Source organism: Gopherus evgoodei, chromosome 10, assembly GCF_007399415.2.
Source record: "Gopherus evgoodei ecotype Sinaloan lineage chromosome 10, rGopEvg1_v1.p, whole genome shotgun sequence".
Lineage (NCBI taxonomy): Eukaryota > Metazoa > Chordata > Testudines > Testudinidae > Gopherus > Gopherus evgoodei.
Genome location: NC_044331.1, coordinates 19,440,398 through 19,466,756, shown reverse-complemented (window position 1 = coordinate 19,466,756; position 26,359 = coordinate 19,440,398). Strand labels below are relative to the sequence as shown.

At 44.9% G+C, this 26,359-nt stretch overlaps 1 protein-coding gene across 1 annotated transcript in view; it reads right to left on the bottom strand.

The window, feature by feature from the left end:
* Positions 1–210: 210 nt before the first annotated feature.
* SLC27A2 (solute carrier family 27 member 2) overlaps positions 211–26,359 on the bottom strand; it is a 33,200-nt gene continuing 7,051 nt past the window's right edge. The window contains exons 3-10 of the mRNA XM_030578721.1: positions 25,097–25,255; positions 22,583–22,707; positions 14,145–14,339; positions 13,372–13,462; positions 10,428–10,626; positions 9,239–9,336; positions 3,687–3,817; positions 211–1,054 (exon numbers count right to left, since the gene is read on the bottom strand). Coding sequence (XP_030434581.1) covers positions 878–1,054; positions 3,687–3,817; positions 9,239–9,336; positions 10,428–10,626; positions 13,372–13,462; positions 14,145–14,339; positions 22,583–22,707; positions 25,097–25,255 — 1,175 coding nt within the window. The 3' untranslated portion in view covers positions 211–877. The remainder of the gene's footprint in view (positions 1,055–3,686; positions 3,818–9,238; positions 9,337–10,427; positions 10,627–13,371; positions 13,463–14,144; positions 14,340–22,582; positions 22,708–25,096; positions 25,256–26,359) is intronic.

The following is a 26,359-nucleotide window of genomic DNA, read 5'->3' as shown; positions in this document are numbered from 1 at the left end:
CAGCTGAAATCAGTGGACAAGTGGTGCGGCTCAAGGGTAACACATGACTTGAACAGCTTCAGAACTCAAATCCTGAAAGTGAATTACCTGGAGTCACATACTGATTTATAGTGACTTCAGCATATTGGCAAAAAGCCTAACAAGGGACCCACTTCTCTGAGGGTGTGTCTGCAGAGATTGGGTGGCATATGGACACACAAACCTAAAAACTCAACACCACAGCATTCTGATTTATTATTTCTACAGCACCACAGAGTCATTCACGGCGCTATATGACAATCAAAGACAGGTCCCTGCTCTAAAAAAGCTTACAGTCTACACGCATAACATAAGTCAGAGCACAAGTTGATTGTGATTCGCTTAATAAGCTGTGTATGTGCCTTGCTAATTCTGAATTTCCTCTCCTGTTCCGTTTTGAGGCCCTGACTCAGGAAAGCATTTGAGTACAAGACTGTGCACAAGAACAAGAATGATGGTGTGCTGGGTCATGGAGGCTGTTCCAGGCACAAAGGGGCAGTGTGAGAGAGGCATAGCAGAACCAGTGGAGGCAGGGAGCAATATGGTGATGGGAGTGGAAAGTGTTGGGTTTCAGAGAGGAAGAGGACGGAGCAGCCAGCCTGAGATGTAAGTGGAGGCAGAGTTGTTGTGTGTCCTGGGTGAAGGTGGGGAGTGTGAAGGTTAACACACAGACCACATAGAAAAAGAAAAGTAGTTGTATGTAGATTGTGTCACTATTAAAACATCTCCATCACACAGAATTTCAGATACAGGCACTTGGTAACATTTATCAACTCACCAAAATGGCTTTTTGGACTTTTAAACGCACTAACATGTTTTGAAAACTGAATATTCTAGACCAGTGATTTTCTGGACACACTCATAGTTTTAGGCTATTGTTATTTATAGCGTTATAAATGTCCTGCGTCATCGGCACATACATCTTTTCCTTGTCATCCAGGAAATACAGGCCATCCCTGATGACTGCTGGTTTGAAGCCCTCCTCCACTAATTGCACTTTACGGTGTTTAAAAGTTGCTGTGATCTCAATAGCATCCTAGAAAAAACAAAAAGGATACTCTGACATTGACAAACAACCAACAGTGGGTGCTATCTTTAAAGCAGTAGAAGTCAAATCATTCAGAAGAAAACTGTCTTGCATTTTCTCCAAGTGCCATAGTTACATGAAGAAAAATGTAAGTCCTATCTCCAGTAGTACAGACATTTAATATCTTTGAGATATGGAACTCAGATTTGATGCAGCTCTGTAGCCTCATAGCTAGGAGTCAGAGACAAGCTAACAAAAATGTACAAGTACCTAAATTTACTCAAGAATTATTTCTGCAGGTTTCAGCATGTGCACCACACAAGGCCTTCTGCACTGCCCACCATCCTGAACAGATCTTTATGGCCTTCAGCAATGAGGCCAGGAGACTCATGTGAGCATACTCATGCATGTTCCATCTGTAACTTAATGAGAGACAATTGTTTCAGGGCCTGATCTAGCAAAGCGCTTAAGCACATGCTTAAAGTTAAGCCTTAAATTTAAGAATGTGCTTAAACGCTTTGCTGAATCAGGGCTTTACTAATGTCTATTAAAGAAACAGTGTGACAGGGTCTATAGCTTCTTTCAGGCCACAAAGGGTGCCTTGCAGCCATAACATCCCCCATCTCAAGATCTTGAGCATCTGGGCTCCAGCACAAAGTAGTCTCCCGGAACCAGAGTGATGCCAGCGGAATGGTGGCTCCAAAGGAATCCTTCCTGGAAAGCAGGGAAACTAAAACAAATCCGCTGGCTTCCCAGTGAGGCCTGGTGCTATTAGGACCAGTTGGACCCTGTTCTGAGTTTAAGAGAAGTAAGGTGTGAAAAGGGCAGGATTTCGCTCAGAAAAGGAAGGAGAGGGAAATCTCTACAGGAGGTTAGGTAAGTCTCTGGGGGTTGTGTTGTGGATGGCAAAGCACAGTATAGTTTGCCTCATGCGATTATTTGCATAGCTACCCAAAGACAGAGGCTGGATTAAATAGTTTGGGATGTTAAAATCTCTGTCTTTCTTCTGATGAACCATCCCAGTAAGTACATGGTCTTCTTAAGAGGAGAATTCTTTTATTTGTAATAAATAGATACATACAGTCAGATTACCCTCAGGACTGGCTTCCTCTGTTTAGCTTAAACATTATTTTTCACCATGAATAATATAGAAAAGGAAGCCTGAGGTTATTTGTTCATCAGTGTATTAAAATGTAGACGTGTCAGGGCCTCTAGCCTGCAGTGCTCCAGGTGAGTGGATCCCTATGTCTGCAAGTGCAGTTTGCAGTCCAGCACAGCCTAAGGGCTTGTCTACATCAGAAAGTTGCAGCGCTGGTGAGGGAGTTACAGCGCTGCAACTTAGGAGGTGTACACATCTGCAGGGCACCACCAGCGCTGCAACTCCCTGTTTGCAGCGCTGGCCGTACTCCCGTTTTGTCTCGGGTGTAGAGGATCCAGCGCTGGTGATCCAGCACTGGTAATCAAGTATAGACACTTACCAGCGCTTTTCTTGACCTCCGTGGAATAAGCAGGTATCCCAGCATACCTGAGGAAGCCTCTGGTAATCAAACTGGTCTCCTTCCCCAGCTTGCTCTCGTGTTCCCCGAACCCCGAGCAAGCAGGTCTCCTTCCCTGCGGTTTGCAGGGTGGTTCAGGGAACGCGAGAGCAAACCGGGAAAGGAGACCAGCTTCGCCGCGGTTTGCTCTTGCGTTCCCCGAATCCCCGAGCAAGCAGGTCTCCTTCCCTGCGGTTTGCAGGGTGGTTCGGGGAACGCAAGAGCAAACCGCGGCGAAGCTGGTCTCCTTTCCCGGTTTGCTCTCGCGTTCCCCGAACCCCCCTTGAAGCCGCCCAACAGCGCTGCAGTGTGGCCACATCTAACACCACTTGCAGCGCTGGTTGCTGTAAGTGTGGCCACTCTGCAGCGCTGGCCCTATACAGCTGTACTAATACAGCCGTAACAACCAGCGCTGCAAAATTTTAGATGTAGACATGGCCTAAGTTTGAAACTTAGCTCCTTTCGCTGTGTTAAGAGTACGTAAGAGGAAGTCTGTATCCTGAGAGACCTTTCTGGTTCATAGGGACACGCGTGATACATTCAGACACATGACAGGCATCCTGCATTCTCATGTGCTCACCCAGCTTTCTGGTTCCAGGCAGAATGGAAACATCATGGGCCTGATTCTCCTTTCTCAGTGGTGTAAAACAAGTGTAAGCGAGGAAAGAAAGAGGACCCTAGAGTGCTGCCAGCATAATTATAAGCGACTGCGATCCTCATCAGGGCCAGCACTTCCATTTAGGTGACCTAGGCGGTCGCCTAAGGCACTAGGATTTGGGGGGGCGGCATTTTGCCACCCGCGGCGGCAATTCGGCAGTGGGGGGTCCTTCCGCACTCCGGGTCTTCAGTGGCAATTCTGCGGCGGGTCCTTCACTCACTCAGGGACCTGTCACCAAAGTGCCCTGAAGACCGGGAGCCGCGGAAGGACCCCCCCCATCGCAGAATTGCCGCCAACGACCAGGAGCACGGAAGGATCCCCGCCTAGGGCGCCAAAAGCCCTGGCGCCGCTCCTGATCCTCATAGAAACAAGGGAGAAGAGAATGCAGACAGAATGGTGCCCTCTTTTTTTGCAGTGAGGCAGGAGACATGTAGGAAGGCTGCCTTACCTGAATCCTTACAAAGCGAGGTCTTGCATAATTCGGTAGGTAGTCCACAACGTGTCTGTATGTCTGCTCCCCATTAAATTCACAGCCCTCCTTTAGTCTAATGGATGCCATTCCTATTCTGCCTTCGTGACCTAGAGGAACAGTTATAGGCAAAAATAATGGTTGATAACTAAATTCCTGTTGTATAAATGCCAACACTTGTGTTTCTCGGCGATTTCATTATTTAAAGATCTCTAATGATGGGAACAATACATTTATAGAACTGAGGGAACCCCCAACCCTGTGCAGGATCCCCCACACCCATTTAACCCTTAGGCAGAAATTGCACTCAGGTGGGACTGAGTGAAATCTCAGAACTTGACTTTTAACATTGGGGTTAAGTTGTGCAGAGAGCTTCACATGGTTTTATGCGCGGGGTGAATTTGATCCCTAAGTAGAAGAAATATGAACTCTACTGTAAATTGCTGTAAAAAAAGAACCAGGCAACTGAGCACAGAGCATGTCTCATTTAAATCTATCCATCTTCTGTTTGCCAGAAGCTGGGAATGGGCGACAGGGGATGGCTCACTTGATGATTACCAGTTCTGTTCATTCCCTCTGAAGCACTTGACCAGGGGCGGCTCTAGGCATTTTGCCGCCCCAAACACGGCAGGCAGACTGCCTTCAGTGGCTTGCCTACGGAGGGTCCGCTGGTCCCGCGGCTTCAGCAGACCTCAACGGGCGGGACCAGCAGACCCTCCACAGGCGTGCCTGCAGGAGGTCCGCTGAAGCCACGGGAACAGTGGACCCTCCGCAGGCACCCCTGCGGGAGGTCCGCCGAAGCCACGGGACCAGCAGACCCTCCACAGGCACGCCTGTGGGAGGTCTGCCGAAGACACGGGACCAGCGGACCATCCGCAGGCAAGCCGCCGAAGGCAGCCTGTCTGCTGCCCTTGTGGCGACCAGCAGAGCGCCCCCAGTGGCTTGCCGCCCCAAGCACGCGCTTGGCGTGCTGGGGCCTGGAGCCGCCCCTGCATTTGACACTGGCCACTGTCTGACGACGGGATACTGGGCTAGATGGACCAATGGTCTGACCCAATATGATCGTTATGTTAATTGGTTCTGGTATTTCTGGCATAAATGGTTCAGGAATGTACAAAATGTATCCTAATGTGGAATTGTTACAGATCCACAAATCTCCAGTGTTTTTCTGCCTCCCCATCTACCAAGAGTTTTGTTCAGATACAGTCAGAAGCTGGGACTTCCTCTCCTTCCTTCTCTGCAACCCTTCAGTAGCCTCCTCCCTAGCCCTTCCAAAATCACTCAGGATACTTAATATATGGCAAATATTTTAACAACTAGGACAGGGAAGGAGGGGATAGAATGGTTTCAACAGATCAGACCTGATATTTAAAATAAATTCCTACAGTCATTTCGTGACTAAATGGATGTTCAAACAGGGGCATTATGGAATTAATTGTAATCCATAAAAGAACAGAAAACCTGCTAGACCTGATTTTCTCATGCACTGCTTACAGTAGGCCAAACTCTGGCAGGTCCTGACACCTGCAACTACCACAAAAGTCAGTGTTTACATTATACTATAGAGCAGTTTAAGCCAAATTGTGTGAGGGTTACACTGGTTTCACACCCGATTCTTTTTGGATTTCATGCTAACCTATATTTTCCACAGGTGAATCTTTCCCTCCAATCCTATTTTGTTGTTAATAGATATTGAGAGCCAGCTTTTTCCAAGAGAATCCTATTCCCATTTAAGCACCAAAACAAGTGTCCAGATTTTTAAAATAATTCAGCATGTCAGGTATCAAGTTCCTTGGACAATCTGACCATAAGCATCACAATGAGAACTGCTGGGCGATGAGTGTTTTTGAAAATCTGCCTTCTATTGGGTCCCTAAGTGGGAGCTGAGCGCTTCTGAAAGTCTGGTGTCAACCTAGAGTGCCAAGCACTCTAAAATCTGGCTCTTATTGTTTAAAAAGGAATTTAGAAGCCCATTCTGCTATCTGCTACACCAGTGTAAATCAATGTCTAGATTTACACTAGGGTAGTCAAGTGGTAAATATGGCCCATAATTCATTAATTGCTTTGCAGGATAAAATTTAAGCAAGGTATCACTTTAAACATGCTAAACATTATTCAGTTGTGCAAGCCGCTGATAAATGATAATCCCATGCTCTTTTGTCTCTATCTGGTGTCTTGTGCAGGGGTTGGCAACCTTTCAGAAGTGCTGTGCCGAGTCTTCATTTATTCACTCTAATTTAAGGTTTCGTGTGCCAGTAATACATTTTAATGTTTTTAGAAGGTCTCTTTCTATAAGTCTCTAATATATAACGTAACTATTGTTGTATGTAAAATAAATAAGGTTTTTTAAATGTTTAAGAAGCTTCAATTAAAATTAAATTTAAAATGCAGAGCCCCCCGGACTGGTGGCCAGGACCCAGGCAGTGTGAGCGCCACTGAAAATCAGCTCATGTGCCGCGTTCAGCACACGTGCCATAGGTTGCCTACCCCAGTCTAGTGGGTGTCAACAAGAAATACTGTAATTCTGGACATTCCTTCTGGATTTTTTGCTCAAACTCATTCATCTTGGGTGAGATTGGAGAGTACCATGACCAAATATCCCGATTTTATAGGGACAGTCCCGATTTTTGGGTCTTTTTCTTATATAGGCTCCTATTACCCCCCACCCTCTGTCCTGATTTTTCAGACTTGCTCTCTGATCACCCTAACGGAGAGGAATAAAATCCAGTCTCTCCTCATTCATCACCATTCAAAAGGGATGTGCATTTGAGTTCTGCATGAATCCAAATAACTGGGTATTTGTATCTGTTACATTCTTGATGTTTTCTTGCCTGAAAAACAATTGATTGGGGGCGGGGGGCGGACAAAACAGCATAAGGGGCTGATCTTTTCATGGTATGTCTATCACCCAGGAACACAAACACCATGGGGCAACTAGCCCTAGCAATACAATCTCATAAATAACCCCCAAGCATACACCTATCCTATGGTTTTCTGTAGTAGCTTTGTAGCACTGTAAAAAGGACAAAGACATTTTCACAAACAAATGGAGCCACATGAAGACACAGCTAATATCCCCACAAAAGGCTTTGCAGCTAGCAGTCATGTTAATGCTTGACATAGGGCTGTGTAAAGGCCCCATTATCCAGACAAAAGGGGAAAGTGGAAGCTAAACACAGTGCAGAGCAAAAGAAAAAGATTGTGAGTTTACTGAGAGCAATGGGCATATTTAGCCATCATCATAAGCATGGTTCTCTTCCTCCTTCCAGATCACCTGCTCAAAGAAGCCACCTGGCATTCAGATTTGTTTACTCATATTATTAAAAGGTCTGGGAGTTTGGAGCTTTATATTTTTGCTCCTGAACACGCTGGATTGGTTAGCTCTTCCCTGAGCTGGTGTATTTTATTTTGTGTGGTTAACTCCCAGGTGCATTAAGAGATTGAAATACAAATATTTGTATCATATAAAAACAAGTTTATGTGCAACAAAATCAACAATTGTATAATGCTGCGGTAAGAAGAGAACTGCTTTGAGCAATTACTATTGCTTTCCCATAAGGCCAGTCAGTAATTGGATACTAACACGTCTTCTAGCTGGTTTTACAAGTCGAGTGGGAGTTAGACTAGATTTCCCTCATCTCCTACAATGTAATCTGAGAAGAAGCTAAGGAACTCTGGACTATTCACATGGTTACCTGGCTTGTGAAATCTCTCCCATGGCAATTCTGTGTTTATCTCCATTTCAAAGGCAGGTGCAAACAAAGATGATGATTTAAAGAGACAAACCCTAATTTTGCTTTAGTTGTTAATGGTGATATGCAAAGAAATCTTGGTTCTTTGTCCATTATGGTTTCTTTTGGATAAATAAAGATGGCCTGAAATAGTGGTGGGTGGCTAAGGGGTTTTCCTGGGTTTGGGGTTTGATTTTGGGGTTTTTTTTACCCTGGAAACATCAGGAATGTCCACTATGGTCAGCCCTGCTTTGGCCAGAGGAATTACTAGATGTGTCAGAGATTGTATTGGGAGTTCTCACGCTTTCAGGAAATCGGGGAGTGAAATCTTGAACAAAGATTTCCTAATTCCAAAGCGTTAATTAGCCATTGAAGCTACACACATCTGAAGAAGTGGTCATAGCCCACAAAAGCTTATGCTCTAATAAATTTGTTAGTCTTTACGGTGCCGCAAGACTCCTCGTTGGTTTTGCTGAAACAGACTAACACAGCTACATCATAGTGTATTCTAGGCTAGACTTGGCCTGAATTTCAAAGCAGGAAAAAAGCTCTTTCTGAAAAACTTTTTGGTGCTATCACCAAAAGCAAATATGGGTCCAAGGCTATCCTCTCCCCCTTTACAGGAGCCACAAAAACTACAAATAGCAAATATAAGACAAGCTACTGATTCTAAACTGACAGTCTCTTTGTTTGCTTTAGGGTCCCCCAAAGTTTCACTGTGATCCCCCCACATGGATCATGCTGGGATCTACCATCACAAAGCCCTTTTCAGCAAGACCTGACATACAGAGAAAGGTGTGCAAATCAGGTAAGCGACATTGCATGGCATATGAGGGTATCTGAAATGTTTCTATTCTATTAAGTTATTAGATTACAAACCCATATGGGTAGGGACAGCATCTTCATCTGTGCCCTGCACAGCACCAAGCACATGGGCCAGATCTTCAGCCACTCTTCACCCTCTGCAGCATAAGGGGCATTTGATGGAATGCAGTGTGCTCCAATGATCCTGGTCCGTGGAGTGGCTCCCTTGGGATCTGTCATCCACAGGAACAAATTAAAGCAGCCTTGAGGCTGCTCTAACTTGCTCAGGGGGACATTTGGCCCCCCGGCAGCCTCCAAGATAAAGGAGACAGAAAGGTGGTGTAAAGCTACATACTCTGACCCCTTGGGTCAACTAAGGGTTAATCTGACACATCTGAGAATCTGACCCAATGTCAGTGCTCTTCAAATTACATAACGATAATTGTCATGACACAGATTAAATGGGGATGAGGGACTTTATTTAATGTTCTGAGGACCACCTGATTATCTGGGGAGTAGAAAACTGTACATGTGATGCAAAAGAGACTATACATCTGGTTAGAATTGCTTTTGGGGATTCAGCTCATTGAAGAGAGGTGACTCAATTTCCCAAACTACCTTCTTCTTCCTTTTCCCCAAAATCTCTTTTCACAGTATTTCCCCCCTCTCACTCTGTAGTAAGTGCAGATCTGTTAGCTATAAAACATAATGGCTAGTTATCTTCTAGTGTGGTTTCTAAATCTCAAATCCTCTCCTACTTTCCTGTTAACATCCCTTGCCAAATACTAGATTAAAAAGGAAGTTTTTACTTTCTGCAGCTAATAGACATTGGACACACACAAATGACTGAGTTTACCAGATGCAGCACATGAAGAATAGAGAAGACATAAAAGAGAGAGCCTTTTTGTACAGTTCACTCAGTATGTGATGAAATTATGGTAATCTATGTAAAAAAAAGATCTTGTGTTACCAGATTTTCAAAAGATTCATTTATACCTGGCACAGGCACTCCATACACATTAACTTCTTGGACAAAGCTGATCAATCCTAAAATATCTGCAACTTCAGTAGTAGCCACATTTTCCCCTTTCCATCTGGAAAACATATAGTAATGAACAGATTTCATCATTTCCGATCAACAACAATTTTGTCATGGGTTTACCATTGCACTTTCACTTTAGGGTCAGGGTGCACATTCCCATTGGCACGAGGGACCTGTTTTGATGCCCTACCTGTTGGGGTACATGGAACCTGTGAGGTTCCAAAGAGTTCAAGGAAAGCCTTTTGTTCTACCTGTGACTCAATGTATTGCCTTCTGATTTTCTTTTGTCAACTGTCAATATTGTGGGCCCTAAACACCTTCTCCCTAGCTCTAGTATTTTGGGGTCTCAGTGGCTTACAGCGAGAGAGGGGAGTCCCAGGCTGAGTCTAACAGATTGAAACATACAGATATTTTGAAGTCTTCTCCTGTGGTTATGCAGGTGGTGAAGGAAAGCTATTTTGCCTCCACACCATGGCACCTGGGCAGTATCATGCTATAGAACCATTCTTGGTGCTGGTGGTGGACAGCATGGTCAAGCTGAGCTGCCCCCACCCGATAGTAGAGATGAGTCTCACTGTTGATATTTTTCATGTTACTTTGAGGATGAAACCTCCTGAATCCAAATGGAGCAGTCTGCCTCCATGCTGACACAGCAGGGCCTGTTGAAGGGAGGCTTGAGTTCCAAGTTGCTAGACATGCTGGGGAAGCTCCAGCTACAATCTGTGAGCTGGACCCATGTCCTCTCTAGATGGGTGAAGGTATTTAGAACCCATTAGGCTTGTTGTAGGTAGAGACTCCCTAAACCAACCTTCAGGAAGGCAGGGTACCAGTTTTCCTTAAAGAAGCTACTATGTAGCTCAAAAAACCTTTTGGCAATCTTGCCAATTAGCAGCTTGCGTCTAATCTCCCTTTCTGGAGTCAAGTTTTTGAGAAAGATGCAACAGATAACTCGGGCAGTGTCTGGAATCCTCACTTAAGCTTCAGGAAAAGGAAGTAAGTGATGTAGGGTCCTCATTTTTCTCACTTTGAAGTGAGACAAGTGAGTGCTCTTCATCAATCATTGACACACGCTGGACAAGGAGTCAGAAGGAACTGAGAATGAATTAACATTTTCTTCAGTCTTAAGTATCTTAATTAACTAACCGGAATGTGTCACCGACTCTGTCATGAAAGTAGATGAAATTGTCCTGGTCAACCACTAAAAGGTCACCACTATTAAAATATAAATCCCCTTTCTGGAAGACGTTTGTTAGTTTTTTCTTCTCTGTCTGGCTTTTTGCTCCTGCATAGCCAGTAAAAGGAGACAATGGTGTGATTTTGCAGATCAACAGCCCTGCTTCACCTATGAAGGGGAAAAAATGTCTGTCATTTGTTTGCAAACCACCATGTAAACTGATGACACTATATATGTGATTTTAAATGATATGATAGCAGTGATGACACTTGCAGATGTTATAGAATCATTTCAGTCTTCTTTCATAATCACCTGCCCTTAAAATTAGCCGTATAACTCTAGGTTAAGGGCTCAGTCTCATCCTTTCAATACTATGAGCTCTCACAAATACAGCAGATATTAAGAGTTACACGATACTACCAACCATACTCTAGCGGACAGGTGCACAGAGTTATTAAAGATTTAGGCTGAGATTTGCAAAGCCTCTTAAGAATTTCGATGCCCAATTTCCATTAAAATTAATTGAAACTGGGTGTCTAAATTCCCTAGGCAGCTTTGAAAATCTCAGCCTACACAGGGCTTGATCCCACCTGGGGATAAGCAGGATTACTCCATGAGCATCCTCTGAAGCGGGCCACTTGTACTCCATTTCCCTACAAACCAGGCTACTCCCATGCTGTACTGAATGCTTCAGGGCTTGTTCACCTCTTAGGGTACGTCTATACTACCCACCGGATCGGCGGGTAGTGATCGATCTATTGGGGATGGATTTATCAAGTGTAGTGTAGACACAATAAATCGATTCCCGATTGCTCTCCCATTGATTGCTGAATTCCAAGCTTGGCAAGAGGTGAAAGCAAAGTCATCAATCCAGCACTGCAAGGACGAGAAGTAAGTGATTCTAAGTCGATCTAAGATATGTTGACTTCAGCTACGCTATTCTCGTAGCTGAAGTTGCATATCTTAGATCGATCTCCCCACCCACCCACCCACCCAGTGTAGACCAGGCCTTAGTGATCCAACAAGCAGCACAAAGAACCAGCTGTGAGGGGAGAATGCATGTAAGGACTCAGCCCACTCACTGTGAATGCAGAATGCATAAAAAATCTGCTTAGTGCATCTACAGCTATAGTACGTTGCTCTCTAGACCAGGAGAAGCTATAGTTATGGAGTGACTTGTGCTGAGAGGTGGGAGTGTAACGTTTGGAAGGAGGCGGTATTGCACTTGTGTTGATATGCAAGGTGAAATTCACTCACGTTCAGTGGGAAGATAGGGCCTCGTGTGGATGCTGAGTTCTGGGGCGAATTTTACCCAGACTGTGCAAAATAAATTGCAGCTGCACACTTGGCAGCCTTCTCCATCCTGATCTCTTGGGATCTGGTGGAGATTTAACATTTATCCATTTTATGGATACAGAGTTTGTTTCTCTAGCACCTCATAATCATTCATAACCAAATGTTAGAAACAGCCCCCAACTCAATGGCTAAAACCCCAACCTCCCCTGAGATAAACTTTTACACTCAATACCAGGCATGTGCTCTCTCTCCTTCCTGCCAGTCCATGATGTGTGGTTGTGGTTGGAAGGGGGAGAAGGAGGCACACCATGGGGCAGATCCTCAGCTGCCCCATTGACTTCAGTGGCATATGCCAATTTACACTGGTGGAGGATCTTCCCCATACATAGAGAAGGAGCATGCATTTCTGCTCCACCCCCCAGCCCTCTCTCATTCCTCCCTTGCACAAATATGTATCTGGCATTTTTGTAGTCCAGAGGCCAAATCCCACTCTCAGATATATCCGTGCAATTCTGCTGACTTCAGTGGAGTTGCATGAGTGTAAATGAAAGGAGAATCTGGCTTCAGCACTGAATTTTTGAGCAGCTCCATGTATGAGATTGAAAAGGACAGCCAGGGAGATGAAGTTGAAAAAAAAAATCGCCTGAATCCTGCATGTGAAATCAATAGCTGTAGGGAGTGTTCAGTTTGAACTCAGAATTGTACATTCCAGTTACAAAATCATCCTTCATGTGAAAATGCTTAACACATGTAAAGTATCAAAGTAGTTGCCTCACTTTCATAGCTGCGTTTTCCATTAAAAACGATGAAAGTTTAATCTACAGGGGCACAGATTTTACTATATAATAATTTTGTAAATGTTTCTCTCAGTGTAAAACAGGTTAAGTAAATTTATCAGACACAAACAAGATGGCTCAAGTTTAAAGCCAAGGTCTGTACTATGAAAAGATTGTTAGTTCCAAGGTAAAAATGTTCAATCACCCTCAACTAAAAGAAACTGCAAACATAGTGAAGGCAGATAGAATTATTAAAACAACATGTAATATAAATATACACGTATCTGATCTGGCATCATCCCTTGTCTTTTCTTAAAACTGCATATCACATCTCAATCCCACAGCAACAAAATTTTCTTATTTGTGTTTAAAAGCTAGAGCAGGGATCCACAACCTTTGGCACGCAGCCTATCAGGGAAAGCCACTGGTGGGCTGGACAGTTTGTTTACCTGCAGCGTCTGCAGGATCAGCCGATCACAGCTCCCATCGGCTGCGGTTCGCCGCTCCAAGCCAATGGGGGCTGCGGGAAGCAACGCGGGCTGAGGGACGTACTGGCCGCCGCTTCCCACAGCCCCCATTGGCCTGGAGCAGTGAACCATGGCCAGTGGGAGCTGCCATCAGCTGAATCTGTGGAAGCTGCAGGTAAACAAACCATCCTGGTCTGCCAGCGGAGTTCCCTGATGGGCTGCATGCCAAAGGTTGCCAATCCCTGAGCTAGAGATCACCTAACAACTGTCCTAAACAACCTTTTCCATTAAGATGGGCATAGAGAGGTTAATTTGTGATTTTAAAGAATTAAATTTCTTTGCGATTTATTTTTTTAAGGAGTAAACATTGGTACCTTTAGGAACTCTTATGCAATATCCATTTTCGTCTCGGACTGGTTCATCTTTCTCTACGTCGTATCTAATCAGCTCATAGTGTACCATTTTCTAGTGAAAATGTACAAAATATACATACACGTGAATATCTGAATCGAATTCTCAATATAGGCTATATATTAAAGTATTGCTTTAAAAGGTGCTAACTTCATAATATTTCAGAAATATGTTCAGTGTCCAAATGCTCTTTTGTCTGAAATGCTGACAGCTGTAGGGGGCTCTCAGGGCATGTTTACATTGTAATGAAACACCCCGTGGCTGGCCTGGGTCAGCTGACTTGGGTTTGCTATAAAACTGCAGTGAAGATGTTTAGGTTCAGGTTCAGACTAGAGTCCAGCCTCTGGGACCCCTCCCCACGTGTGGGGTCCCAGAGCCCAGGCTCCAGCCCGAGCCCAAGCAGCTACACTGCAATTTTATAGTCCTGCTGCCTGAGCCCTGCAAGCCCAAGTCAGCTGACATAGGCCAGCTGTAGGTATTGTTTTGCAATGTAGACATACTCTTAGTGAGATGGCAGCAGTTATGGTGATGTCTAGCATGAGACAGGCATAAGCTAACGTTGGGGAGTGCAAGGATCCCTTCCCTGGGTATGTCTGCACAAGGCTGAGCTGAGCACTGGGCTATGCATTTGCCTCTTAGGGCTTAAGTGATGTGAAGGGCCCGGGTGAACCCTTGGCAATGAGTTGAACTTCTCCCCTGAAGGACAGAATGCCAGCACTGATGTTATTTTGCTTACCTTATGGAAGTAGTTTACTCTCCCCACGGAACCGACTTTTCCAGTGTAGTTAATAAACCCAATGTTTCCCTCAGTTGCAGCATAGAACTCAAATATATGGATGTCTCCAAATCTTCTGACGAATTCCCTCCAAACATCAGTCCTTAACCCATTGCCTATGGCAATCCTTACTCTGTGATCACCATCGCTGTCTTTCTGGACATGAAAACCCAACAGACATAGATTAGTGATGAGGTTGAGTAAAACAAACAAGTTTAAAGAAAACATCAGTCTGCACACATAAAGCACATTTTGAAGTATAACAGGCGCACACATCTTTACAGCTACACGTGCAGTTGAGAGATGGATAGATGGCCTGATACTTACATTCCCTAATATCAGAGACAGGAGAAGGAATGTTGGAACAGCACTAGGCTGTCTGTCTTCAGTTTAAATCAGTTGCAAAACTGACTTCAGTGGGGGCAGGGCTGGCCCCTGAGCGTGAAATTCACCACCTGCAGAGGGTCAGCCTGAAACTTATGCCCTATTTTATGTTCCACTTAAGCCTGTTTTGTGCACAAGGCTTGTAGTGACCCTCTGCATGGGTTGAATTTCACCCTTAGTGCTGTCAATGATTTAGGAGGTAAAAATGGACAGATTTTCAAATTTCCTATATTTCAAAATGACATTCGGGGGGGTAGGGGGCAGGGGAAGCTGTCTTGGCACTGAAGTTGTTACCTAGGCAATACATTAGCCTGTGAGAGGAGTGCAGGACTGAGCCCATGTCATAGTATAATTCCCAAATCTGGACCTTAACGTCCAAAATATGGGTACTAGCATGAATTCCCCTAAGCTTAATTACCAGCTTAGATCTGATAGGCTGCCACCAATCAGGACTTAGAGTAGAGTGCCTGATAGACTCTGGTCTCCCCCAAAACGTTCCCTGGGGGCCCCAAAGCCCAAATTCCTTGAGTCTCACAACAAAGGGGAATAAACCATTTCCCTTCCCCCTTCTCCCCTCCAGGTGTTCCCTCCCTGGGCTCCTGGAGAATTATACAGATTCAAGCTCCGTGAATCTAAACAAAGGGATTCCACCCTTCCCCCCCTTCTCCTTCCCTGTTAAGTACAGACTCAATTCCCTCGAGCCTCAACAAGGGGAAAAGAACATCAAACAGGTCTTCAAAAGCAAAACTTTTAATAAAAAAAGAAAGAAAAAAGTAACAGGTTTATCTCTGCACTTTAGATGGTAAACAGTTACAGGGTCTTTCAACTTATAAACAACAGAAAGAAACTTTCTCCAGCAGAAACACAATTTAAGCTACTTCCAGCAAGTACACATATGCAAACGGAAAAAAACAAATTAAAAGACTATGACTGCCTTTTCTTACTTACAATTCTGAATAGATAAGAGACTGTAGCAGAGAGATTGGCAGAAACCTGGTTGCACCTCTAGCCCCATCCAGGACCCAGAGAGAACAAAGCCAAACCCAAAACCCACAAACAAAGACTTCCCTCCACGAGATTTGAAAGTATCTTGTCTCCTGATTGGTCCTCTGGTCAGGTGCTTGCAGGTCACTGTTTGCTAACCCTTTATAGGTGAAAGAGACATTAACCCTTAGCTATCTGTTTATGACAGCCCATTAAAATGAGAACACTATCCTCTCATTTTTTAATATGCTGCCATAAATGTGCTCTTCACAGAACATATAAATATGGAGATGACCAAGACAAGGGTGACAGTTCATCTGATTGCTTAAACAAATTGTTACTTATTTACTTACATCCTGGCAATAAAAGAGAACCGATTTGCCTGTACATATAGTCTATAATACACAAGCAATTCTAACGGGCTTTAGGAAACAGTGAACAGAGCAATAGTACTCTGGGAATTTTGACAAAATCTGGGGACATTGCTCTTCCAGATCTTCTAATTTCTGAGGAGAATTTGCTCCTCATAGTTATGTAACTTAATACCCAACATCATTTCAAGGCCCAAGGGGAGAGTTGTTTTTGTTTTTTTTCTAAATACATGTTGGCTTATTAACTTGGACTGTTTTCACTGTTGCTACTGGCCCAAATTCTATTGTAAACCCACTGTCACAGGATGGCTGCTTCCATGGCACCTCCTTGTGGCCTTATGGTGGCCTAGAATGTGGCCCTCTGTCTTGATTTCCCGCTTCTGGTGTCCCCACTTCCCAGGGCTGATCACCTGCCTGCATTCTCCAGCATAATTTCATAAGGTGGCCCCTTCCTGGAGCGCCCTCCAGTGGCAGGCCACAGCACCACCAGTGCACATTCCTCAGTTTCCCCCTTCTTCCAGAGTCCCCAGTAACTCCACACAACTTTTCAGAGTATAAATAGCCTTTTGCAGAGTTAGTTTATTACAAAAGGTCTCACAACCAAAATTCAGATTTCCTCAGCACAGTCCACACAGTACATTCACATTTCAAGTCCCAACATGCCATCACCACACGAGCTACAGCTCTGGCATCTCTCCCCACACCACACCACACCCCAACTTTCAGGTACAGATTCGGTTTGTCTCACCACACCTCAGCATCTCTCACTTTGTGGGGTGCATCTCCGCCCTGAAAGGATGGTTCCTGCTCTTGCCTGGAGACATACGCAGGCTCACCCCTCCATCATTCCCCAGCCTGCAGCCCTCTCTGGCCGTCTGGCTTCAGCTTTACAGCTCAGAGAACCAACAGGAATTTCTGTCTGCTGTTCTCAGCCTTCAGCCCTCTCCAGCCATACCTCTCTGGCCTAGGGAAGTTTGCCTTCCTGCCTTCTGCCTTCTGCTTTCACCAATCTGCTCTGGCTCTGTTCCTCTGAACTCTGACCACTCCCTTCTTCCCAGGCATCCCCTCCCCGATGCTCTCAATGCTTCCTCTGAGCGCGTTCTGTCCCTCTCTCTCCCCTGTGGGTTCCAAACTTTTCTTCTCTCATGGCTGGGTTCTGGACTCTCTCTAGCCTTTGGGCTGTCTCTAATTTATAACTCCAAGGGGCAGCCCCATCCTCCTCATTATGCTAAACTAGAGTGCCCCTGGAGTGGAACAGGAAAGCTGGACTCGATTCCATTTAAGGGGACAGCTGCGCTGTTATAGCTACAGTTCAGTCCTATTTTTTTCCCCAGGCAGCAGGTGGCATCTCAGTTATCGGAACAAATGAAATTCTGCTTGATAGAATATTAGGCTGTTTGCATTTTCTCAAGCATCCCGACTCCAATGGGACATCAGCAAGACACAGGAATGTCCAGCTGCACGGGATGGATATATTAGCTCCGTGCATCTCAAAGAACAGTGAGTGCAGGACTAGCCAGACGGGGGAGAGAAGGATGTAGAACAGTGCCAGTGCCAGTTCCCCCTACTGCCCTAGCCTGGAGAGGTTGAAGGTGACCACAATTAGTTTTATTTTCCTGAAGCTTCAACTTTCAGAAGTTTGGGAAATGCTGCATCAGCTGAATGTTTCTCACCCAACTGCCAGCGGTGAAATGGTTAAGCAATTTCTTGTCATTTAAATATTTGTAATCAGGCTTCAAAGTTCATGCTTCTCTCTGTACTGCTGTCTATCTGTCTAGTTACAGAGACAATGAGCAAATCTCTCCCTGGGGCAAGCCCACTAAAGACAGGGGAGTTTCTCCAGAGAGGAATCAGGCCCTATGAGACAGCAGTTTGGATCCATTCATATTGTTGGAAGTTTCTTGTCCTTTTTTGTTGTGAGCATCTATGGTAATGAGGCTGCATGTTTTGAATATGCAAATGCTCTAATTATAGTTTGCTTTTATTTTTTGATTATTCCAGCACATGATACTGTTCTGGGCTTTATTTACGTAGCTTCTGGGTTATTTTTGCTTTTCTACAGAATGGGTCCTGTAGTTCTGATTGGCTTTCCTCTTTAATTTACTGAGAGATTTGCCATTAAAATGTCTGAGCAGAGCCAAGTAGCATATAAAACAACCCAGACTGTCTGCTGAAGTCCTGCACACTTGTGCCCTAATCCTGTATGGTACAGTTCAGTTATTCCAAAGTCTTTCTGGGTTGACAGTAACTTGTACGCTATAGAGGCCTGCATAATATGTTCATGTGTCCCGGGAGGTTTTTTCTTACATTGTTTGACTGGGGACTAGTAGGGCTTTGAGACCAAATACGTGTTTCCATTTTGAAATGTTGCACTGGGAACTGTTTGTTGGTTCGCTCCAGACCAGCAGGCTGTCTCTCCTCTTTCAGGGTCCTGAAGTCGCTCGTCTCTCTCATTCATTCTTTTCCATTTGCTGGTTATAGAGTCCAAGGCCAGAAGGGACCATTGTGATCATCTAGTCAGACCTCCTGTATAACACAGGCCACAGACCTTCCCCAAAACAATTTCCAGATCAAATCTTTTAGAAAAACATCTAATCTTGATTTTAAAATGTCCAGTGATGGAAAATCCATGGGAGGGTGTAAATTAAGGCAGAGAGTAATTTACAGCCAGGTATAACTTACTTAGGCTGCCAGCTCTCTGAGGCAGGGACAGTCACTTTGTTTGTCCCTAGTGCACTAGTCCCTAGTGCAATGAGACCAGGACCTCAGGGCACTGCCGCACTACAAATAAGAGCTTCTGCCATGTCAAGCTCTTGCATGCTCTCTCTAAGGTCTGAATTGCGGCTCTCTAGGAGAGGCATATCCACTGAACATGGCGTACCCGTGGGCCCTCACACCAGACATTTGAGAAGCCTGTAGGCCCTGATGGTATGGAAATGCTTTCTCCAAAGATGCTGAATCCTGTGTGCTTGGGGCGATGATAATTCCTGGGTTAAATAATTAAAACAAAGCTGTGTGTAGGTTTTCTTTTAAAGTCTGATCACCATATATAAACTTCCCCCACTACCGAGTAATGCCCATGGGACGCCTGCTTCCCCCACGAAATGCCACTCAATTACACTACCCTATCATTTTCAGAAGTATAATTCTTTCCCTTGGCTTCAGTTTCAGCCTTGCAAGTTTTTCAGTTTATGTAAGATGCCCAGTATTTTCATTAACATGTCAGCGGTTCAGCTGTTTTTGCCTGTGCTGCTAACATTACTGAGGACCTTCATCCCTCTAGGTATTTACACTTACCTGTAATCAGGTGGCAAAGCTGCCACTAGCTGTCCGAGTCCTTGAGACCTTGGTTAAACTCAACATGGCTTGTGATTCCTTTGTAGTCTATGATTAAAAGGGGCACGATTGCCAAAGGATAAAATTCAGTGAACTATGAGCAACTATAAACTAACCTATTTACATTAATAGTAAATCCCATGTTGCAACCAAAGTAGTAACTTGTACATAAAATATATTAAGGCATGGCGTGGCCAAGAGTTAGCCACTTGTTAACTAATATAGATAACTGTCAGAATCAGTGCTATCACAATCAGGAGTTCTTGGGGAGGAGGATACTTGCAGTGGTTTTAAGTATTTATTGTGTTAACAAATCCTGGCAGAATGGTCATCACTATTTATGAATGGCTGTTAGATGTTAGACCTTAGTATTCACCAGTATGCGCATGCTGGTAAGTTTACTGCCTGCAGAAATAGATTCAGAGTGTATTTTTTCTCTAGCTCAGCTTGTATCTGTTCCTCCAGCTCCATGGGTTCCTCTGCTGTGGAGAGAGATGGGCCCACATCCTCTGCCACCCCAATCCTGGGGTGTCAGACTCCCCACCTTGGGCCAGAAGGCCTGTGTAAGCCTACTGTCCTCCACACTAGGATGCTAAACTCGGTTAGTGCTCACCCCTACCTGATCCCCTAGACTATCTGGTGCTCAGCCCTGCCTGAACCCCTAGACTATCTGGGTGCTCAGCCCTGCTCTGCTCCACCCCAAAGAGTCAGAGTCTCAATTGTGTATTTGCTGGCTGCCTTAGCCTACAAGTTGAGACTAAAGCCTGTGCTCTGCTCTGTCCCACCCCAAAGGCCAGAGTCTGCACTTTTAATTGCCTTCCGCCCCAGCCAAGAGGTGGTGGGCTAAAGCCTGCTCACTGCTTCGCCCTGCTCGAGGGGCCAACAGCACCAGACTGTCCCTGCTGGTTTATCTCTGCTAGGTGGCTACATGATTACAGATTCCCTGTGGCTCGGCCCCAGCAGTGAGGCCCAAGCCTGAGGGTTATTGCCTAATACAGTGAGGCAGAATGGCCTCCCTCCTCACCTGAGGGTGACGGACCACGACACCAACTTACACTACCACTTTATTTCACTGCCCAAAGTGGCCCAGAAACTGCAATGAAGAAATAGTATTCAGGACCAACGATCCCACTTACACCCTAAACCCAGAGTAACTCCATTGATTTCAATGAAGTTATTCCCTATTTATAGCCATTATAGTTATTCCCTATTTACTCATCCTACATAGTCCACAAAGTGCTACATAGTTGATACCCTACACACACACAAATCCAAACGAACAGCAAGAACAACAAGGATTCCGGTGGCACCTTAAACAAACAGCAAGAAACCTCTGGCCTGATTTTGCATACACAGAGAATGGGGGGAGGTTTCACCATCTTTACACTGCTTCTATTATATGGCTGCTCCAACCACTACACAGGTACCTGTGGCCCCATAGAATACAACAGAAAATGCTGATGGGTTACTTAGGTAGCACATCTTGTGCTTGACTATGAGTATCTCAAAGATTGTGCTACTGTGCCAGCTCTCCCTCAGTCTGGTTATTTGGGGAACTTTTCACTAACTCTTTCACCTGTGAGGGTCACATGACTATCCTGGTCTAGTGTTTCTTGCCTGCTAAAAACTGATTCTAGCCAAGGCCAAATGTTAAATGACCAGCTCCTTGATTTCCCCATGGGACCTTTCATGTTTGGTCTGCAGCTAGCTAGATTATAGCAGGTGTGCACTTCCTCCGTTCATTGTTATGGAATAAGAAGCTGAGAGCCTAGTTTTATGACGTGTTCATATGGTACTACTCTTTATCAAGATTGTGCAAAAGAAATGCCCACTTTAAGTCAATGGTAGTTAGTTTGAAAGACATTTCATGTTAATCTAAATTAGACTGTAAACTCCTTGGGCCAAGGATCTTGTCTTGATTCTGTATCTGTAAAATTCTGTGCAAAGTGCTTTTACTTCCTCAGGTGGAAAGAGTTATCTAAAAAGATGTAAAATAATATATTACACCAAAATAGTCGTCATCAATTTTTTTTTCAATATTGAAAATGTGAATGCGTAAAATATTAAACGAAGGCCCATCTGTTTTTCACTTTAATACTTTTTGTTTTTATAAACTGAGTCTTCACAATATGGAGAGTACGTTATATACTTGCTAATGTCAAAACAGGTTCATGTGTCCTTTGCAGTAATGGGAGAATACATTGTAAAGTGTGAGCAGTAAAATAGGCAATGGGAAAATGAGTCGGTCCATATAAGCAGATATTGACTTAAGGAGTTTCTTCTCTCAATATTAAAATAAAATAAATATATTGCATTACCATTAATGGGAATTCTTTAGCTACGACCTCCAAGAACACAGATTCATTCACTAGGACTTGATTCTGAAACTAGGGAACAGCTTTTCGCAAAGAAACTACAGCTTTGCTCCAGCATGCCCCGTTCTCTCTCTTCCCCTTCCAAATGCTCCCCCCTTCTTCCTTTTACGCTGAGGGGAGGCTTATTGCACAGGAATAAGCCATCTTAATGCTGGAGGAATTCCCCAGTTGCAATCTCTGCACACTTGGTGTGTTTACACTGCAAAAAAAACCCCACAAGGGTAGCGAGTCTCAGAGCCTGGGTCAAATGACTCAAGCTCACAGAGCTCATGCTACAGGGCTGAAAACAGCAGTGTAGACATTCCCACTTGGGCTGGAGCTCCGGCTTTGAGATCCACCCCCCTTGCCGGGTTTCAGAGCCTGGGCTCCAGCCTGATCCCAAATGTCTACACTGCTATTTTTAGGCCTATAGCACAAGCCCAAGTCAGCTAACTTGGACTCTCAGGCCATGTCTACACTAGCAAACTTACAGTGGCACAGCTATACCAATGCAGCTGTCCTGCGGTAAGATTGCTCATGTAGTCGCTCCATGTCAAAGCTCCCATTGACATAATTAACCTAACCCCAATGAGCGGTAGTAGCTATGTCAACGGGAGAGCGTCTCCCTCCAACAGCACTGTCCATACCAGCGCTTCTGTCGGCGTAACTTATGTCGCTCAGAGCGGTGGTTTTTTCATATCCTGGAGCGACATACGTTATATCAACAAAAGTGCTAGTGTAGACATAGCCTTAGATTTGCTTCCATGGGTTTACCCCCCGCCCCCGGGCTGATGTACCATTAGGCAGTGCAAAATGAACTTGGTTGAATGGAGTATCTGGCCCCTGGGTTAATCTGTGGAACATCTGAGGATCATTATAGTCCATTAAAATATAAGAAGTATTACACAGGTAATCCAGACAATATTTATAATCAGTTGGCAAAAAAACTCTGGCGCATAGAAGAAATTACCTTTGGCACATTGCATAAATACCGAAGCACCTCCCCAATGTACTGGATCACTGTTACGTTGTATTTCCTGCAGTCAACCCAAAACTGGCTGGCTGAAAATTTGGCACGTAGAGCGAAGGTTGCACCTACGCAAAGAAGAAAAAGGGGGAAATAATAGAACTGGGCTATAACAAATAGATTGTGAGAAAATGGTACCATTTCCTTTGTAGTTTCAGTGATGAGTGCATGATATTTGCAGGATTACATTATATATGTAAGCAGAGTCAGGATGAGCTCTACCCTGACATCTGGTGGTGAATTATGAGAAGTGTGGAAAGAATTTCAGAAAGTGTGAATTCTCAAATATTTGCATGGGCACACCCAGCATAGCCCAATGCAGCCTGGGATGGTTATTTTGACAGCTCTGGGATCCCCAATTTCTTTGTTATTGGGGCAGGATAAATAAAGTGTTGCCACCTGATTATGTGAATGAGGAACTATGAGACTGCTTTATGACAGAGATGTCTCAATATAACTTCAGTGACACTTCCTAAACAAGGGACATGGGTTCCAATGCCCAGTGAATTGAGAGAGGTTGGGGACTGCTGTGTGCATCTGATGGTATGGGTGCCTTTTGAGGGCCTGGAACACCAATTGCACAGCCTCCTCTCTCCACTGTTAAAGAGTAGAGCTAATTTTGATTCCATTAGGAGTCCATCTAGAGACTGCTGAGCTGAGTTCATGTTGGGCCAATGGTGCACCAGCACCAGGGCTCCTCTACTAAGAGCTGAAATCACTGAGTGCTGTGTTAACTAATAAGGGAGCCTGAAGGACCTATTGGTAAGTGGCTGGCAGAGCGGAGCATGTTGGAGCAGCCCATGGAACAGTGAGCGGAGTGAAGCGGTTTGCAGGGACGGCTGGAGGAGTGGCACAGCTGATGTAGTGGAGCTGGTCATGGTGAAGGCTGCAGCAGAACTCCACGGAGAGGCAGAGCAGTTGGCCCTGGCCCACGTACGGTGCCCCTTAACACCTTGTGTGGACTCCCCCCATTTCCACCCAAACTGGGGGGGTAAAACTCTGCAGATAAACTTTTGAATTCTGGGGTGGCACTGACCAGAGACTTTCGGGTTGTTGGACTTTGGGGTGATTGGGCTAAAGACCCTAACGGGGAAAGGACATTGCCAAACATACTTGGAGGTGGGTTTCTGCTTATGGTTTGTGTTATAATCCTGTTTGTGGTGTTTCTGCAGTGGGATGCCGCATTGTTCCCTTCCTTTATTAAAAAGATTTTGCTGCACTCAGACTCTGTGCTTGCGAGAGGGGAACTATTGCCTCCCAAAGGCGCCCAGGGGGCTGTGGTATGTAAGGGTCCCAGGTCACTGGGTGGGGGCTTGAGCCGGTTATGCATTGTGTTATTGAAATGGAACCCCTGGACACTGAACCCGGCCCTCGTTGCTGCCAACTCAGAGGGGCAGAAGGGTTACATATATCTTCATCTTAAAAGGGTGTGACCCTTTCCTAAAATAAATTCAGATACAATCCATGGCCAGGAACAAGCTTTATCCTTTAATTGTGTCCATCAAAAAGTATGGGAGTATTCATAGTGGAAGAACTTTGTGGCATTCTGCACCATGTAACCCCTGTGGTTGTGCTGCACAGGAGGAGCTGCCTGTGACAGACATTGCAGGTGAATGCAGTATCTTGGCGGGGAGGGGGAGGGTGTCACATTGTATTAAGTTGATCAGTGGTTTCTGTCTCACTGTGGCCAGAGATTGTATGGAACTCCATGGGGGAAGGTTACCAGTGCTCTTCCAGGAACTAAAAACTGTGTGTGCGCGTGCACAGGGTGATTATAGCAACTCACTCAGGCTGTAAACACCTGCAGAGAGGCACTGCCCCTAGGGAGATTTGCCTATATTGTTTCAAACTGAGTGTTCCAGAGACCAGCAGACAAAGAAAAGGCTTTTGGTATAAAAAGGCTGAATCTGAAGGGCTTTCTTTGTGTTACAGCAAACAGATAAAACCTTCTGTCCAGCAGGGGCCCCAACCCTTGCGGAAGTGTTGGAAAGACTTTGGCTTACAAAGGCCTCATAAGACAAGCTTTGGCCTGTGGAGAGGAACTTCTATTATTTTTTATGCTTTCTCTGTAATGCTTTTGCCCTTAGAATAAATGCATTTTGCTTTGTGAGGGCTGGTTGGTAACTGGTGTATTCATGCTTGTAGTCCCTGGAGACAGGTTAACCACAGAGGCTGGATCCTGGTTGTTCTGGGGAAATCTCAATGGAGTGCAGAGGGACTGCAAGTGTAAACCCCCAGTCTGGAGGGAGGATGATGCAGGTCTCCATCCAAGAGAGCTGAGGGCTAGGAAGCCTGAAGTGGGCACCTTCAAGGGACACCAGGAGTGGAGTCAAAGGTGCAGTTAAACCTGAAACTGTGACTCTGCCATGTAGGGCTGAAGAGCTGGCTCTGGGTATGAGTTCTGCTGTTTCTTCCCATATGCACAGTAAGTCATTTACACTGTAAGGTGCACTGTACCTTGCATGATGCATCCATGAACTCCAATCAGGAGGGCAGCACTGTGGTACAGTGGCAGGGCATTATATACAATGTCCTCAGAGGTCACGCCACTTGTACTGAACAAACCACAAGCTAACAGGATGCGTCTGTGGGTAACCACTGCAGCCTTTGGAAGACCTGTGTTAAGACAATAGAAAAGGTGTGCTCTTCAATATGATTGGAACACCTAATGACCAAGGTGGTTCAGACAGGGCCTTCCCTTAGCGGAGGAGTTATTAAAGGGGATACTCTACATCTTCATAAAGATCAGAGGCTAGAAGTTGATAACGTACAGATAGAAACTAAAGAGAAATAGTCAAATGAAAAAAAGTCCTGTTCATTTACATCACGTGAAGGTATACAACTAAATATTGACAAGTTTATAATTGCTTGTGTACAACTACTAGAAGTCCAAATACTAAAATGGCTTAACTTGAAGGCCTGCTACTGAATGAAGATACTGATATAATAGGTATCACAGAAACTATAGGAATGCTAGAGTTGGTCACGCTGGTGGAGGAGTGGCATTGTATGTAAAAGAAAGTCAAGAGTCAACTATAGTAAAATATGGTACAATTTGATTCATTTAAGATATAATTTGATTCACATACAACTTGAAAGACATTTACTTCCAAAACTGCTTGCAATAGTTAATGGGCACCATCACTTTGAAATCTAGTCAATTAAAAGAAAAACTAGTTAAAAATAGCATCTAGGACTATATCTATCTCTGAGTTCCCCTGCCAATTTTGGAGATTGGAAAATCACATTGCCTATTTTTTTCCAAAAGTTCTTCTCCCCTCCGCCCCAATTGACATGTTAGATCAGGGATTGGCAACCTTTGGCATGCAGCCCATCAGGGAAAGCTGCTGGCAGGCCGGGATAGTTGTTTACCTGCAGCGTCCACAGGTTCAGTCGATCGCAGCTTCCACTGGCTGCGGTTCGCTGTCCCAGGCCAATGGGGGCTGCGGGAAGCAGCGCGGGCCAGGCCACTTCTTCCCGCAGCCCCCATTGGCCTAGAGTGGCAAACCACAGCCAGTGGAAGCTGTGGATTGACTGAACCTGCGGATGCTGCGGGTAAACAAACTATCCCGGCCTGCCAGCAGCTTTCCCTGATGGGCCGCATGCCAAAGGTTGCCAATCCCTGTGGTAGATGATCCACACAAATAAGGGGAAATGACCGTACACAAAGTGCTTTCAAATGCCTAAAGAAAAGAAAAAGCAAAGAAAAATATATTTTCT